Source organism: Callorhinchus milii, unplaced genomic scaffold (assembly GCF_018977255.1).
Source record: "Callorhinchus milii isolate IMCB2004 unplaced genomic scaffold, IMCB_Cmil_1.0 Scaffold22, whole genome shotgun sequence".
Lineage (NCBI taxonomy): Eukaryota > Metazoa > Chordata > Chondrichthyes > Chimaeriformes > Callorhinchidae > Callorhinchus > Callorhinchus milii.
Window position 1 is genome coordinate 951,235 of NW_024704763.1, and position 12,675 is coordinate 963,909.

General features: G+C 50.4%; 2 protein-coding genes across 2 annotated transcripts; both read left to right on the top strand.

Annotated features, from left to right (window-relative positions):
* Positions 1–521: 521 nt before the first annotated feature.
* Positions 522–4,853, top strand: LOC103188365 (apoptosis-enhancing nuclease). Its single transcript, XM_042343032.1, has 4 exons — positions 522–614; positions 1,591–2,336; positions 3,309–3,509; positions 3,840–4,853. Exons 2-4 carry the CDS (start codon positions 1,629–1,631, stop codon positions 4,026–4,028), a joined length of 1,098 nt encoding a protein of 365 aa, XP_042198966.1. The 5' UTR covers positions 522–614; positions 1,591–1,628; the 3' UTR covers positions 4,029–4,853.
* Positions 4,854–8,235: 3,382 nt separating this feature from the next.
* On the top strand, positions 8,236–10,515 carry LOC103188364 (interferon-stimulated gene 20 kDa protein). The gene is made up of 3 exons (XM_042343132.1): positions 8,236–8,606; positions 9,862–10,062; positions 10,480–10,515. The coding sequence occupies exons 1-3, from the start codon at positions 8,376–8,378 to the stop codon at positions 10,513–10,515; spliced, it is 468 nt and encodes a 155-aa protein (XP_042199066.1). The 5' UTR covers positions 8,236–8,375.
* Positions 10,516–12,675: the final 2,160 nt, after the last annotated feature.

Consider the following 12,675-nt stretch of genomic DNA (forward strand, 5'->3'; position numbering starts at 1 on the left):
CTTTGCGGTAATGAAGGGAATGAAATACAAGAGGACCTGAATACTCTGTGGGTGTGGGGGCCACTGGGGGCGCTGTGGGTGTGAGGGGCCACTGGGGGCGCTGTGGGTGTGAGGGGCCACTGGGGGCGCTGTGGCTGTGAGGGGCCACTGGGGGCGCTGTGGCTGTGAGGGCCACTGGGGGCGCTGTGGCTGTGAGGGCCACTGGGGGCGCTGTGGGTGTGAGGGGCCACTGGGGGCGCTGTGGCTGTGAGGGCCACTGGGGGCGCTGTGGGTGTGAGGGGCCACTGGGGGCGCTGTGGCTGTGAGGGCCACTGGGGGCGCTGTGGGTGTGAGGGGCCACTGGGGGCGCTGTGGGTGTGAGGGGCCACTGGGGGCGCTGTGGGTGTGGGGGGCGCTGTGGCTGTGAGGGGCGCTGTGGCTGTGAGGGGCGCTGTGGCTGTGAGGGGCCGCTGGGGGCGCTGTGGCTGTGAGGGGCGCTGTGGCTGTGAGGGGCGCTGTGGCTGTGAGGGGCCGCTGGGGGCGCTGTGGGGGCAGAAGGCCGTCGGGGCTGCTCTTGTCCGCGCTTTGCTCTGGTCGGTGGCCGCGTGTCTGCTTCAATGTTACCGGAGGAGAGGGTGAGTGTGAGAGAGGGAGAGAGAGAGAGAGGGAGTGAGAGAGAGGGAGAGGGAGTGAGTGAGAGAGGGAGTGAGAGAGAGGGAGTGAGAGAGAGGGAGTGAGAGAGAGAGAGGGAGTGAGAGAGAGAGGGAGTGAGAGAGAGGGAGAGAGGGAGAGGGAGTGAGGGAGAGAGGGAGAGAGAGAGAGTGAGAGAGAGGGAACGAGAGAGAGAGTGAGAGAGAGGGAGAGAGAGGGAGAGGGAGTGACGGAGAGAGTGACGGAGAGAGAGAGACTGAGAGAGAGAGAGTGAGAGAGAGAGGGAGTGAGAGAGAGGGAGAGAGGGAGAGGGAGAGAGGGAGAGAGAGAGAGTGAGAGAGAGGGAGTGAGAGAGAGAGGGAGTGAGAGAGAGGGAGAGAGGGAGAGGGAGTGAGGGAGAGAGAGAGAGTGAGAGAGAGGGAGTGAGAGAGAGAGGGAGTGAGAGAGAGAGGGAGAGGGAGTGAGAGAGAGGGAGAGAGGGAGTGAGGGAGAGAGAGAGAGAGAGAGTGAGAGAGAGGGAGTGAGAGAGAGAGGGAGTGAGAGAGAGGGAGAGAGGGAGAGGGAGTGAGAGAGAGGGAGAGAGAGAGAGGGAGTGAGAGAGACGGCCCCGGGGCTGTGGTGGGATACACGTGGCAGCAAATGAGAGAGTGACAGACAATGAGAGAGAGAGAGAGTGACAGACAGTGTGAGAGAGAGAGAGTGACAGACAGTGAGAGAGAGAGAGAGAGAGTGACAGACAGTGTGAGAGAGAGAGTGACAGACAGTGTGAGAGAGAGAGAGAGTGACAGACAGAGAGTGAGCACCAGAGGACACCTGTGGAACACACTCAGGTACAGGGGACAGTAATTGCATTCAGAAAAGCTGTTCATGGGCCACTCTGACCAGACCTGACAGACATCGATCCACCTCAGTCTTGACAATTCGCAATTTTCTTGAATATTGGGTTTTTTTCCCCCCCAGAAAACCTGCAGTTACCTCACTAACAGTCAGTGAATCTGATGGTTAATCCGGACTGTGGTCAGAGTATGTCCAGTGAGTCTGAGCAGCCGCCAGACCACGATAGTGGGGCATCGTCAGGAAACCTCTTCCACGGCTTTACCAACTCGGGTCAGTTCCTGTACAGCGCGGCTGGGGCTCGGGCCTGCGACGGTCCGGACACCAGAAGCAGGAGGCGGAAGAAGACGAGCCGGAAGCACACGCGTGTGCAGGAACGTCTGGTTTACCTGGAACGCCAGGGGATCCTGAGGAGGACAGAGCACCGAGGGAGAGCGGGAGCATCTAGTCATCAAGCTGGTGTCAGCCAGACAGACAGCATGGAGCAGCCAGGAAAAGCTGGGAGTTCCGACGAGAACGGGACAGGTTCCACTGACACTGTAAGCTTTCGACTCCCAGTCTGCCCCAGTCCCGTGGTCACTGTCCCTAAGGAGCCAGCAACGACCAAGCTCCTTACCCGCGCCCCCAGCTCGCTCTCAGGACGTCCAGAGCCCCACAAGCTGGTGGCCATTGACTGTGAGATGGTGGGCACGGGCCCTGGCGGGCGCCTGGGGGAGCTGGCCAGATGTAGTGTGGTCAACTACAGTGGGGACGTGATATACGACAAGTACGTCAAACCCCAACTTCCCATCGTGGATTACAGGACCCGGTGGAGTGGTATCCGCAAGGAGCACATGGAGAACGCCATCCCGTTCAGCCTCGCACACAGAGAGGTGAGACTTACTGCATCCGTGCTGTTTATCAGCTGTCTGCTTCAGACTAGTGCTCCAGCACAGTGCTGTGTTGCCAGAGGTGCTGTCCTTCAGATCAATGGGAAACCCATCTGCCTGTTTTTGGAGAAGAGAAGGGAGTTTCTCTCCCGGTGTCCCGGCCAGAAACCCCCAGATAAATTGTTCGCTCCCTTCATGGCTGTTTGCAGGATTTTGCAGTGTGCAAATTGGCTGCAAAATATAGTCACTACACTTGGAGCCCTGTAACTCAGTGGTTAGAGCGCTCGCCTCGCAAGCGAGAGGACCTGAGTTTGATTCCCGGACAGGACGAAACGTTGGGCAAGTTTCCTTACTCCACACACACACACCTCTGTCCACCTTGCAGTAAGTAGGAACCAGTTGTTAGTCGATTGGCAGATCGTTTTTCTGGGGGTAATAATCCCCTCCAAAAAAATAAGAAGAATTTGGTCAATCAATCCACACCAGTTTGCGGTACACTGCTGTGTGCAATTGTAGTAGTCCTGTAGCTCAGTGGTTAGAGCGCTCGCCTCACAAGCGAGAGACCTGGATTTGATTCCCGGCAGAGCGAAACCGTGGGCAGGTTTCCTTACTCCACACACGCGCCTGATAATAATCCCTCAAGAAAAAAAATACTATAATAATTTGGTGACGTCAATCCACGACTGTTTGTGGGGACGCTGTCGTGCGCAATTGGCTGCCGCGTTTCTCCCACAAAATATAGTCAATTCACTTTACAGCGTATCCTGTGAAGCGCTTTGAGACGTCTCGACGACGTGATCAGGCGCTGTATCAAATGCCAGGATTATTATTTTGCGGTTTGCACATTATACAGTCACTGCCCTTGACAAGAATTTCCTGCCATGTGCTATGAGGCATTCATGACTGGGAGGGCGTTAGTTCCTGGGGGTTTTGTTGGTGGTTACGGGAATTGTTGTATATTATTTTCGGATTCAGGTACTAAAGATCCTGAAGGGGAAGGTGGTGGTGGGCCACGCGCTGCACAATGACTTCAAGGCGCTGCGGTATTTCCACCCGCGAGCTCTGACCAGAGACACCAGCAAGATAACCAATTTCAAAAGCATCACTGGCATCACGGGGCACGTGACAGCCTCACTCCGCACGCTCACCAAACTGCTCCTGCACAGAGACATTCAGGTGAGGAACCGCTACGCACTGAAGCCCACAGGGCTCTGAGGCTTGTACCGCGCTCTCTCTCCCTCTCTCCCACTGTCTGTCTGTCTGTCTGTCTGTCTGTCTGTCTGTCTGTCTGTCTCTCTGCTTGTTCTGTCTCTCTCTGTCTCCCTCTTGTACCCGTCTCTCTCTGCCTCCTGTAGCTGGTGAGAAATGCCTGTCGCCTCCTCCTTCCCTCTCCCCCTGGATCGACGTCAGACTCCTCCTCTGTGAAGCGCTGCCCCGCCCGAAGGCCGCTGTATAAATGCAAGTTGTTGTTGTTGCTATTGTTGTACACGTGTCTTGATTGCTCAGGTGGGCAGAAAGGGTCACTCGTCAGTGGAGGATGCCGGTGCCTCAATGGAGCTGTACCGATTGGTGGAGGTCGAGTGGGAGGGGAACGTGTGCGGTCAGCAGGCCCTGCCTCCCGAGACCAGCCCAGGGATTGACCGCTATATGGACGACTGCTATTGGCCTAAGGATCTGAGGGAGGACAGTAAATGAGCAGAGACCAGAAGAGAGAGGCTGATGCTAACGGGAATGGAATACAGGATGTCACAGCCCCGTGTGTTGCGATGTTATTGTCCCTTTTTTTGTGGAGGGAGAGGATCTCGCTTGGCCCACAGATAGTCTGTCTCTCGGCAAGACCAGCCCCAATCCCAGGGCTCCCCCTTCCCCCCCCCCACCAGATGTGTTCAGTACCTATGTCAGAGACGTGGTCTGGGGTGAGGGGCGCTATGTAAATGCAAGTTGTTGTTGTGAAATTAGTTCCAGGCTGTAGTCAATCCAGCTGTCAGCGGGTGGACATGATGCTCCCAGCACATAACGCTCAGAATCCAACACTAAATCAGTGCGATCACGTCAATAAGAGAGGGTGGGGGTGTGGGGGGAGGGTCATCAGAGACAAATGGCAAACAGCTCCAGCGGTTGGGGGTGGGGGGGGCGCCACTGTGCACAATTGGCCGTCCCGTTTCGCCCACAAAATACACACACTGCTAAGAATGGGGAGGAATGGTGCTGAGGCCGAATGGAAGAAGCTTCACTCTGTGTCTGTCTCTGCCATCGCTGACCTTGCAGTGCTTGGTGCTGATTCTGACGGTGTGTATAGGCCGCGGAGCCTGAAAGCAGAGCCTGAAAGCAAACAGTCTGCAGACGAACCGTGTGCCGCTGTTAGAGGCAAAATACAGGGTGTGTGGTGTGATAACTGTCACGTACCACATTCCCACCCATTGGTCGCTCCTCTGGTGATACCCGCTGATGGATAATGGTGCTAATAGGTCAAACACTGACTACGTTTCTGTCTAATTCCCAATGTTACGGAGAAGGCTAGACTTACCAGAGTTTGTGTGTGACTCCCCCACCCCCCCCCACCCTCCCCGCCGCCCCCCAACTCCCCCCTCACGTGACATCATGCGTTATGGGTAGGATTCCCCATTCATGATGTCACAGGGAGGGGGAGAGGGGAGGAGGATCTTCTACTCCAGATGTGGCCTGTGGCTGCCTCCGAGCAGCAGTGAACAGCAGCAAATTGAGGCATGAGCACGACACTGGTAAGCAGGCGGATAGCTCCCATTTCAGTCTCGCAGACGCCTCAAGCTCTCAGTTTGTGAGTGTTCAAAAGTGCTGCCCAGTTTATAAAATGTAACTTATAATGCTAGCTTTGGGTTATTTCCAACTGTTAATTCTGGGCGTCGCGTTCGTAGGGAAATTCACGGCCAGCTCTTGTGGGTGAAGTGGTTTCTGTGAAATAACTACAATCCCCCTATTGTCTGTAAGCGACAAAAACTTGACAGACGCATTATAGGTATTATAGGAAGGAACAATGAAATTTGACAGCAGGTATTTCCCTTCGATATTTTCCCTGAATTCCTCTTCAGTCAGAGCAACGTTTGAGACACTTGTTTGCTCGGCTGTGTGCACAATGTAATACATCTTCCGTCCCTTTCCGCCTCCTTGCCCTCCCACCCCCTAAAACAAAAATTGGTCACTCAATCCACGACTCTTTCGCCCACAAAATACACAGTCAGTCACACTTCATAATATATTCTGTCTCATCAGCATGATAAGTAAGTTGTTAATCAAATGCAAGGGTAATTATACTGTTGTACTATTACATCAGTATGATAATGGTGTCTTTCAGTATGTACACTGCTTAGTCAGGGTGGTTGATGCTGTGTGTTCTAAGTCTGCGTTCTCTGTGTTCTATCAGTGCTTGTCAACAACAACAACTTGCATTTATACAGCACCCCTCACGCAGAATAGTGTCCCAGAGCGTGAGCTTTGTCTCTCGGATGCACCTGGTTTTGCTAACCCTTCCTACCCTCTCATCTCATGCCCCCCACTCCCCACGTCAAAACAGACTCGGCCTTTGTTAATCTGGTTCTGTGCCTGACACTGTGCTGTTTAAGCGCTCCAGGACGCTACCCCAAGTGACGGACATTATATAAATGCAAGTTGTTTACAGCGAGAGAACAACGTGAACAAGGTGCTATTAGGTGTAAAACTATCAGGAATGGGTTGACCCAGACACTCAAATGCCAGGAATGTGAAACTAAAAGGCTGACATCACAGTTGGCATTGGTATAAATGTCTCTAAAGGTTGCTATAACCACAGGAGCAGTTAGAGGGCTTTAATCTCAATAGCCTTTGGCTGAATTCCACTTGATTTGCTCAGAAATAATTGAACTGGGCGTAAGAATATTCACCGGTCTAAAGTGCAGAATCTATTAAGATTAAGAATTTATTAAGAATTTATAAGATCTAATGAGTAAGTTACTGTTCCTCGTGAGAGAGGTCAGGGCAAGGTTGAGGTCAATTTTGAACGTTTTTGTGCAATAAATGTCGTTCTAGAACTTGTTGGGTGTTTTATTTAAAATGTGGTTTATCCTAAACGTCACAAAGTATGTGATATTTACACCAACCAGATCCCGTTTCACACTCATGTTTGAGATGGGATCTTTGGACACCAGTTACTGGTGTTAGGTCAGAGCGTGTGTGGTATCCTGTACTGTGTGTGGCCCTGGTCTCTGGCTAAGTGAGGCCACTCACATTGTGCCAGGGCTGGAGCTGAAGCTAATGCCCTCGTCTTGTCCTGACCTGACCTGACCTGCCAGACACTGTACACCAAGTGGTGGAAGTCAATCACCATTTGGTCTGCAACACAAGTGTGGAATCTAATTGACAAAGCACTTTGCAGGGCGTTGCTGCCGAGTGTAGTGACTGTATATTGTGGCCAAGCGCAGCAGTCAATGTGCTTGGGGCCCAGCAAAGTCTTTTCCTCCAAAGGTACTGACTCGAGCTGAGAGATGGTTCCACAGACACCGAACTGGGGCAGATGAAATTTAATGTGGAGAAATGTGAAGCACTTCACATGGGGACAAACATTCCTGGAAGGGACTGTTATTTCAACGGAAAGAAAATAATATGTATGGAACATGAAAAGGACCAAATGATTGAGGGAATGGAAGGACTGGACTGTGAGGAGCGACTAAACAAATTGGGCATGTTCACACTGGAAAAGAGAAGATTGAGAGGCGACATGATTGCTGTCTTTATTAAGATTCTAAAGGGGCCAAACAATATAGATCATGTCAGGCTGTTTCAACTTGTCCAGAATAGTAAAAACCAGATGACACGGCCTGCGATTGAAGGCAGGTAAACTCAGAACAAATCTACGCAAACGCTACGTCAGTGAGCGAATAGTGAACCTGTGGAACAGGCTCCCGAGGGAGACGGTCGAAGCAGGAAATGTTGATTCTTTCAAACACAGATTGGATAGTTTTCTTTCAGGCAATAACATTATGGGATATAATACATAGGTAGTTCGGGACATATGTACATGGGACCGCCAGGAAGGTGGAAGGCCAACTAGATAGACCTCGGTTTTTTTTATCCAGTATTTCTTATGTACCTTCCTTCTCCTTTTCCAAGTGCCTCTTCTATAATTCCCTTTACAGTGTATACTGTGAAGCGCTTTGAGACGTCTCAAAGGCGTGATAAGGCGCTGTGTCAAACGCAAGGATTATTATTATCATGAACACTGTAGCCTTGATTGCTGCTGGGGCTGGGATCATCTGATTTAACATGGAGCTGGGGACTGAACTTGAAACTTTGTGCTCTATATGGCATGGTTTCACACCAGGGGAATGAATCATTCGCTCCCGGTTTAGGGGGAAAAGAAGAAGATACGATACCACTGCTGCGTTTCACCCACAAAATACAGTCGCTTCACTATACAGTCTATTCTGTGAAGCACTTTGAGACGTCTCAAAGATGTGATAAGGCGCTGTATCAAATGCAAGGTTATTATTATTAATATTATTATTACATTCACCGTAACAGGAAGCAGCTTTCAAAAAATACTGTCCTGAATGGTGGGTGCGACTCCCAATGCGTTCATTGCCAAGAGTTTTGGGGAGGAGGTACTTACTGAGTCACAGGGGACAAGACTGAACACCTGAGTTGTTTACCTGCTCGCTTGGTCACCCTGGTGAGCTGGTTACCTGACCCAGAGCGGTGGAGAGTCCCAGCTCATAGCTTCTGAGGTCAGCACAGCTGCCACTCCACACGCATGTGGGGTTCCAGTGAACGAACGAATGTCAGCGTGAACCGCTAATCTAACCTGCCACCTTTACCCACACCCACTTCAAACCAGAGCAAAAAAAAAGGGACTTCAGTCTCTGCTGAATTTGCATTCTGTTTATTTACAGGGACACTTGCAGGAAACAAGTGACGCACTCGAACTAAGCAAACTGGGGGGGGGAGGGGTGGGGGGGAGGAAATCGTATACAGACTGGAAATCTGCCGTGTTGATACGAGAAGGACAGAGTTCTCTTGCTCCGGGACTGGAAGATGTTGAATCCTTTGAAGTACGTTGCCATGGACTGTGAGATGGTGGGAATGGGTCCTTCAGGCACTGAGAGTGGGCTGGCTCGGTGCAGCATCGTCGATTACAATGGAAGAATCGTCTATGATAAATTTATTAAACCAGATGGGAAGATAACGGATTATAGGACGCCCGTGAGTGGTATTCGTCCATCGAATATGGAAACTGCCTCTCCTTATCACACGGCCAGGGAGGAGGTAAGACTTTTACCGTCATTCCCAGGCAGGGCGAAACGTTGGGCAAGTTTCCTTACTCCACACAAATGCCTCTGTTTACCAGCAGTAAGTAGGAACCCAGTTGTTAGTTGATTGCTGGATCGCTTTTCCAGGGGTAATAATCCCCCAATCAACAAATAAATAAATAAATAATAATCATTTGGTCACTAAAATCCACGACTGTTTAATAATAATAATCCTTGCATTTGATATAGCGCTTTTCACGTCTTCTCAACATCTCAAAGCGCTTCACGGAATAGACTGTAAAGTGAATCGACTGTATATTTGTGGGCGAAACGCGGCAGCCAATTGCGCGCAGCAGCGTCCCACAAACAGTCGTGGATTGAAGTGACCAATTTATTATTATTATTAATTATTAATTATATTTTATTATATTATCTTTCTTGAGGGATTATTATCAGGCGTGTGGAGTAAGGAAACTTGACCAAGGTTTCACCCCCTGCCGGGAATCCTATCCGGGTCTCTTGCTTGTGAGGCGAGTGCTCTCACCACTGAGCTACAGGACTCCACAATTGTGGGACGCTACTGTGCGCAAGTGGCTGCCGCGTTTCACCCACAAAATATACGGTCAATTCACTTTACAGTATATGCTGTGAAGGGCTTTGAGATGTTTCGAAGACGTGATAAGGCGCTGTATCAAATGCCAGGATTATTATTATTATCTATCTCCCTTTTAAAGATCCAAATTGATCCTGCCTTTCTCGAGGCACTCTCACAAACCTCCGGGTGAAGAAATATTCTCTGCTCTGGTATTTAAGAGGCTTAGCTCTGGTTATAAAGGTTATGTTTCCCTGGTTTGGATTCTACGTCTGTCATTCTACACCAGTGCAGGTTATTGATGATGGATTTAGTGCGTATCTAGGGGCGGAAATAAAAACATATGCAAAGCAAACCAGGAAACGGAGGAGGCTGCGGTGCCACTCACCTGCTGAGACGGTCTGCCTCTTTGGCCCCCACTGACTCTCAGCTCTGCTGAGGCCATCCTTCACACGGCCTGAACCCCCTCCCTCCCCACTCTCAAATCCCACCTAAAGACCTTCCTTTCTGATCCTGTTTACGGTCACCTCCCCTCCTCCCTCTCTCCCTACCACCGGCTCGGCCTCAGACTCTGCCACTGTCAAGCGCCCCCCGGGACTCTACCCCGCGTGAAGGGAGCTATATAAACACGAGTTGTTGTTCTTGTTGAACTAACCAACACTCGTGGTTTTCGGTTCAGATCCTGAAGATTCTGGAAGGAAAGATAATCGTGGGCCACGACCCCCGGTCAGACTTCCACGTCCTGAAAGCCGACATCTCACAGTATGAAGTGAGGGATACGTCCTCGTGTGGGCTGCTGCTGTCCAAAGCCCGGCTACAGACCGATCGACGGGCCTCACTAAAGAGACTCTGCCACAACCTGCTGGGGAGAAGGATACAGGTAAAGAGCGTCCGCCTCCTCCACAGGCAGGGACAGGGGTGGCCAGGCCGATGGGTCGGCCCAACAAATACAATTTCTTGTCTTGAGTGTTTCTCAGTTTATTAAATCCTTCAAAAAAAAATTGGTCACTTCAATCCCCCGGGGGCCGTTTGTGGGACGGACGCTGTCGTGCGCAATTGGCTGCCGCGTTTCGCCCACAAAATGTACAGTCAATTCACTTTACAGTGTATCCTGTGAAGCGCTTTGAGACGTTGCAAAGATGCGATCAGGCGCTGTATCAAATTCAAGGATTATTATTATTATTATTATTATTATTATTGCGCTGGGTGGGTGGGGGTGGGGTCACAGTCCAGCCGATGGGAAGAATGCTGCACTTGCCCCGGCTGTATCACATTATAATGTATTATTGGTTAACAGATTGCTCTGGTGATACTAGCGTTCTCCAGGAGGTGACGCCAGCAGCTCACGCTGGAGGATTTGGGGTTGTCGGTCTCCCACCTGCTGTCCTGTCAAAAGCCTAACTCTTAATTTCAAATGCGGAGCTCAGTATAGGGAATGTTCAGGAAATCTAGTTTTACGCGAGCTGCAAAGCTGAGAAAGGCGGAAGGAAGATCAGACCGTGGCTTATTTAAGCCGGGAGCGAGGCGGGGAACAAGACAATGAACGGGACTGAGCTGAGGCGTGACAACAACAACTTGCATTTATATGGCTCCCTTCAGGCAGGGTAATTAATGTCCCGGAGCGCCTGAGAGTGGCGGAGTCTGACACTCAGTGGTAATGGTTTAAAGTGTGTCCCAAATCAAGTCCGTGTCTGTCATCTTCATGAGTTTACAATCTGTCCCGCTCTTGTGGATCATAAACGTCTCTCCTGATGAAATTGGTGTTGTCATCACTCCAATCTTTGTAGCACAAACACACCAGCATCTACTCGCCTCCCTGATGCTACGTGCATGATTTGGGGAGCAGGCGGTGTCAAGGCAAAGGCAAGACGGCCAGGATGTTCTATTCAATGACAGGAGGCAACGTCCTCACCAGAAGATTAAATATCTGACGATGTGAGCTTCAGTTCCCCCGCCACCCCGCCCATGGCTCGGTTGGTAAAGCTCCGAGTCTGGGGTTAATCGAGCCCCAGAAATGGAGGCCATGGGTTCGAAGGCCTCAGAGAGAGCAAGGAAATGCGGTTTGGGAAGAGAATTCTAGAGACCTGATGAGACCTCTGTGGCTCAAGGCTTAGTCACTGACGGTGGAGCAGTGAACCCCAACCTGGAGACTGGAACATCACACCTGAAGCTAAAGAGATGCTAGAGCGCCCCCTCTGGGCCAAAGAGGTACTTCAGGCAGCTCAATAATAATAATAATAATAATCCTTGCATTTGACATAGCGCTTTTCACGTGTTCTAGACTAGCTCAAACCTGTACTTACTGTACATTGCTTCAGCTTTTTTACTGTCTGATTTGAGCTTCTCATAGATTGTCATTCTGTGTAGCTCCGCAGTTAACTTAAAAACCTAGGACTCAAACCCTGTTGATCTTTCCCCCGGTCTCAGTATGAAGCTATTTGGTGCAGTCTCAGTGCACCTGCTGCTCACACCACACGTATCTCTCAAGAGTTGAGCCGGGCTGACTATGTACAGTGAGAATCCCTTCCCCGAACCAGTTAATGTCGTGTGCGCAAACACACACCTCTTTGACTGCGATTTTGGGCATCTTTCCTCTCCGCACTGCTTAGGCTCCCACCCACAGTTTGAGTTTCAAGCCAACACTGTGAGACACTTTGAAAGGCACTGTGAAAATGTACATTTGTAGGGTATTTTCTCTGGCTGTGTTTCACTGGACCTGCCTTGACTCTCAAAGGAGGCTTGACATGTTTTATTAATCACCGCAGTGTTATCTGTGGGCTATGATAATCACGTGACTGGAGGGTTGGCGAGGGGAGGACAAGGCGTAGTCTTCACTGTGGAGGGTCCAGAGTCACCCGACCTCTATTACTCTTCACATGTCTCTGAAGACATTGACAAGGTTAATGTGCAACAATAAAAGCAGAAAGAAGTCACACTCAGTAGAGCTGGGCCCTGGTAGAACATGGTATCAGGTCTCAAGTGGCTGCAGAAGGAGCTCAACGGACAGTTAGATGAAAAATAAAACCAGGTCCAAAATGGTCCAAACTGTCCTTGTGCTTCACAAGAGAAGAGGCGGCAACAGGGGTGGTCTCAGTTCAACTCCCAATCTGAGCAGCGCCAAAATCCTGTCCTTCGAGTAACATAAAGATTGTTGGCCATGAGTATTCATCTCTGTGTCTGAAGTCAGTGCCTGTCCAGATGTTGAACATCACAGGAAACAAATCGGGTTTTTGGCTGGGATGGAGCTGCTTTGAGGGACTTTGAAAGCTCCCCACCTTGTTCCACATTATTTATTCAGCAGTTTGACTAAAATCTACCTAGATGTTCTGTAAAATAGTATGATAGGAAAAGGACATTTTTGATTATGGGAGTGTTGTGGATCATTACAGGCATCTCGTGATGAGATCTTCAACAAGCAGGATATCTTGATTTGTGGACGTCTTTTATTAAGAAGTCAAGGCCACAATGTGAGATAGAATCAAGGTTCACAACC

What these genes read in the sequence shown, in the direction of transcription:
- LOC103188365 (XM_042343032.1), top strand. Translation starts at nt 1,629, where the DNA reads ATGGTTAATCCGGACTGTGGTCAGAGTATGTCCAGTGAGTCTGAGCAG. An exon ending in TCAGCCTCGCACACAGAGAG is followed by an intron (nt 2,337 to 3,308) that starts GTGAGACTTACT and finishes TTTCGGATTCAG; the next exon opens with GTACTAAAGATCCTGAAGGG. An exon ending in TCCTGCACAGAGACATTCAG is followed by an intron (nt 3,510 to 3,839) that starts GTGAGGAACCGC and finishes TTGATTGCTCAG; the next exon opens with GTGGGCAGAAAGGGTCACTC.
- LOC103188364 (XM_042343132.1), top strand. Translation starts at nt 8,376, where the DNA reads ATGTTGAATCCTTTGAAGTACGTTGCCATGGACTGTGAGATGGTGGGA. An exon ending in ATCACACGGCCAGGGAGGAG is followed by an intron (nt 8,607 to 9,861) that starts GTAAGACTTTTA and finishes TTTTCGGTTCAG; the next exon opens with ATCCTGAAGATTCTGGAAGG. An exon ending in TGCTGGGGAGAAGGATACAG is followed by an intron (nt 10,063 to 10,479) that starts GTAAAGAGCGTC and finishes ATTGGTTAACAG; the next exon opens with ATTGCTCTGGTGATACTAGC.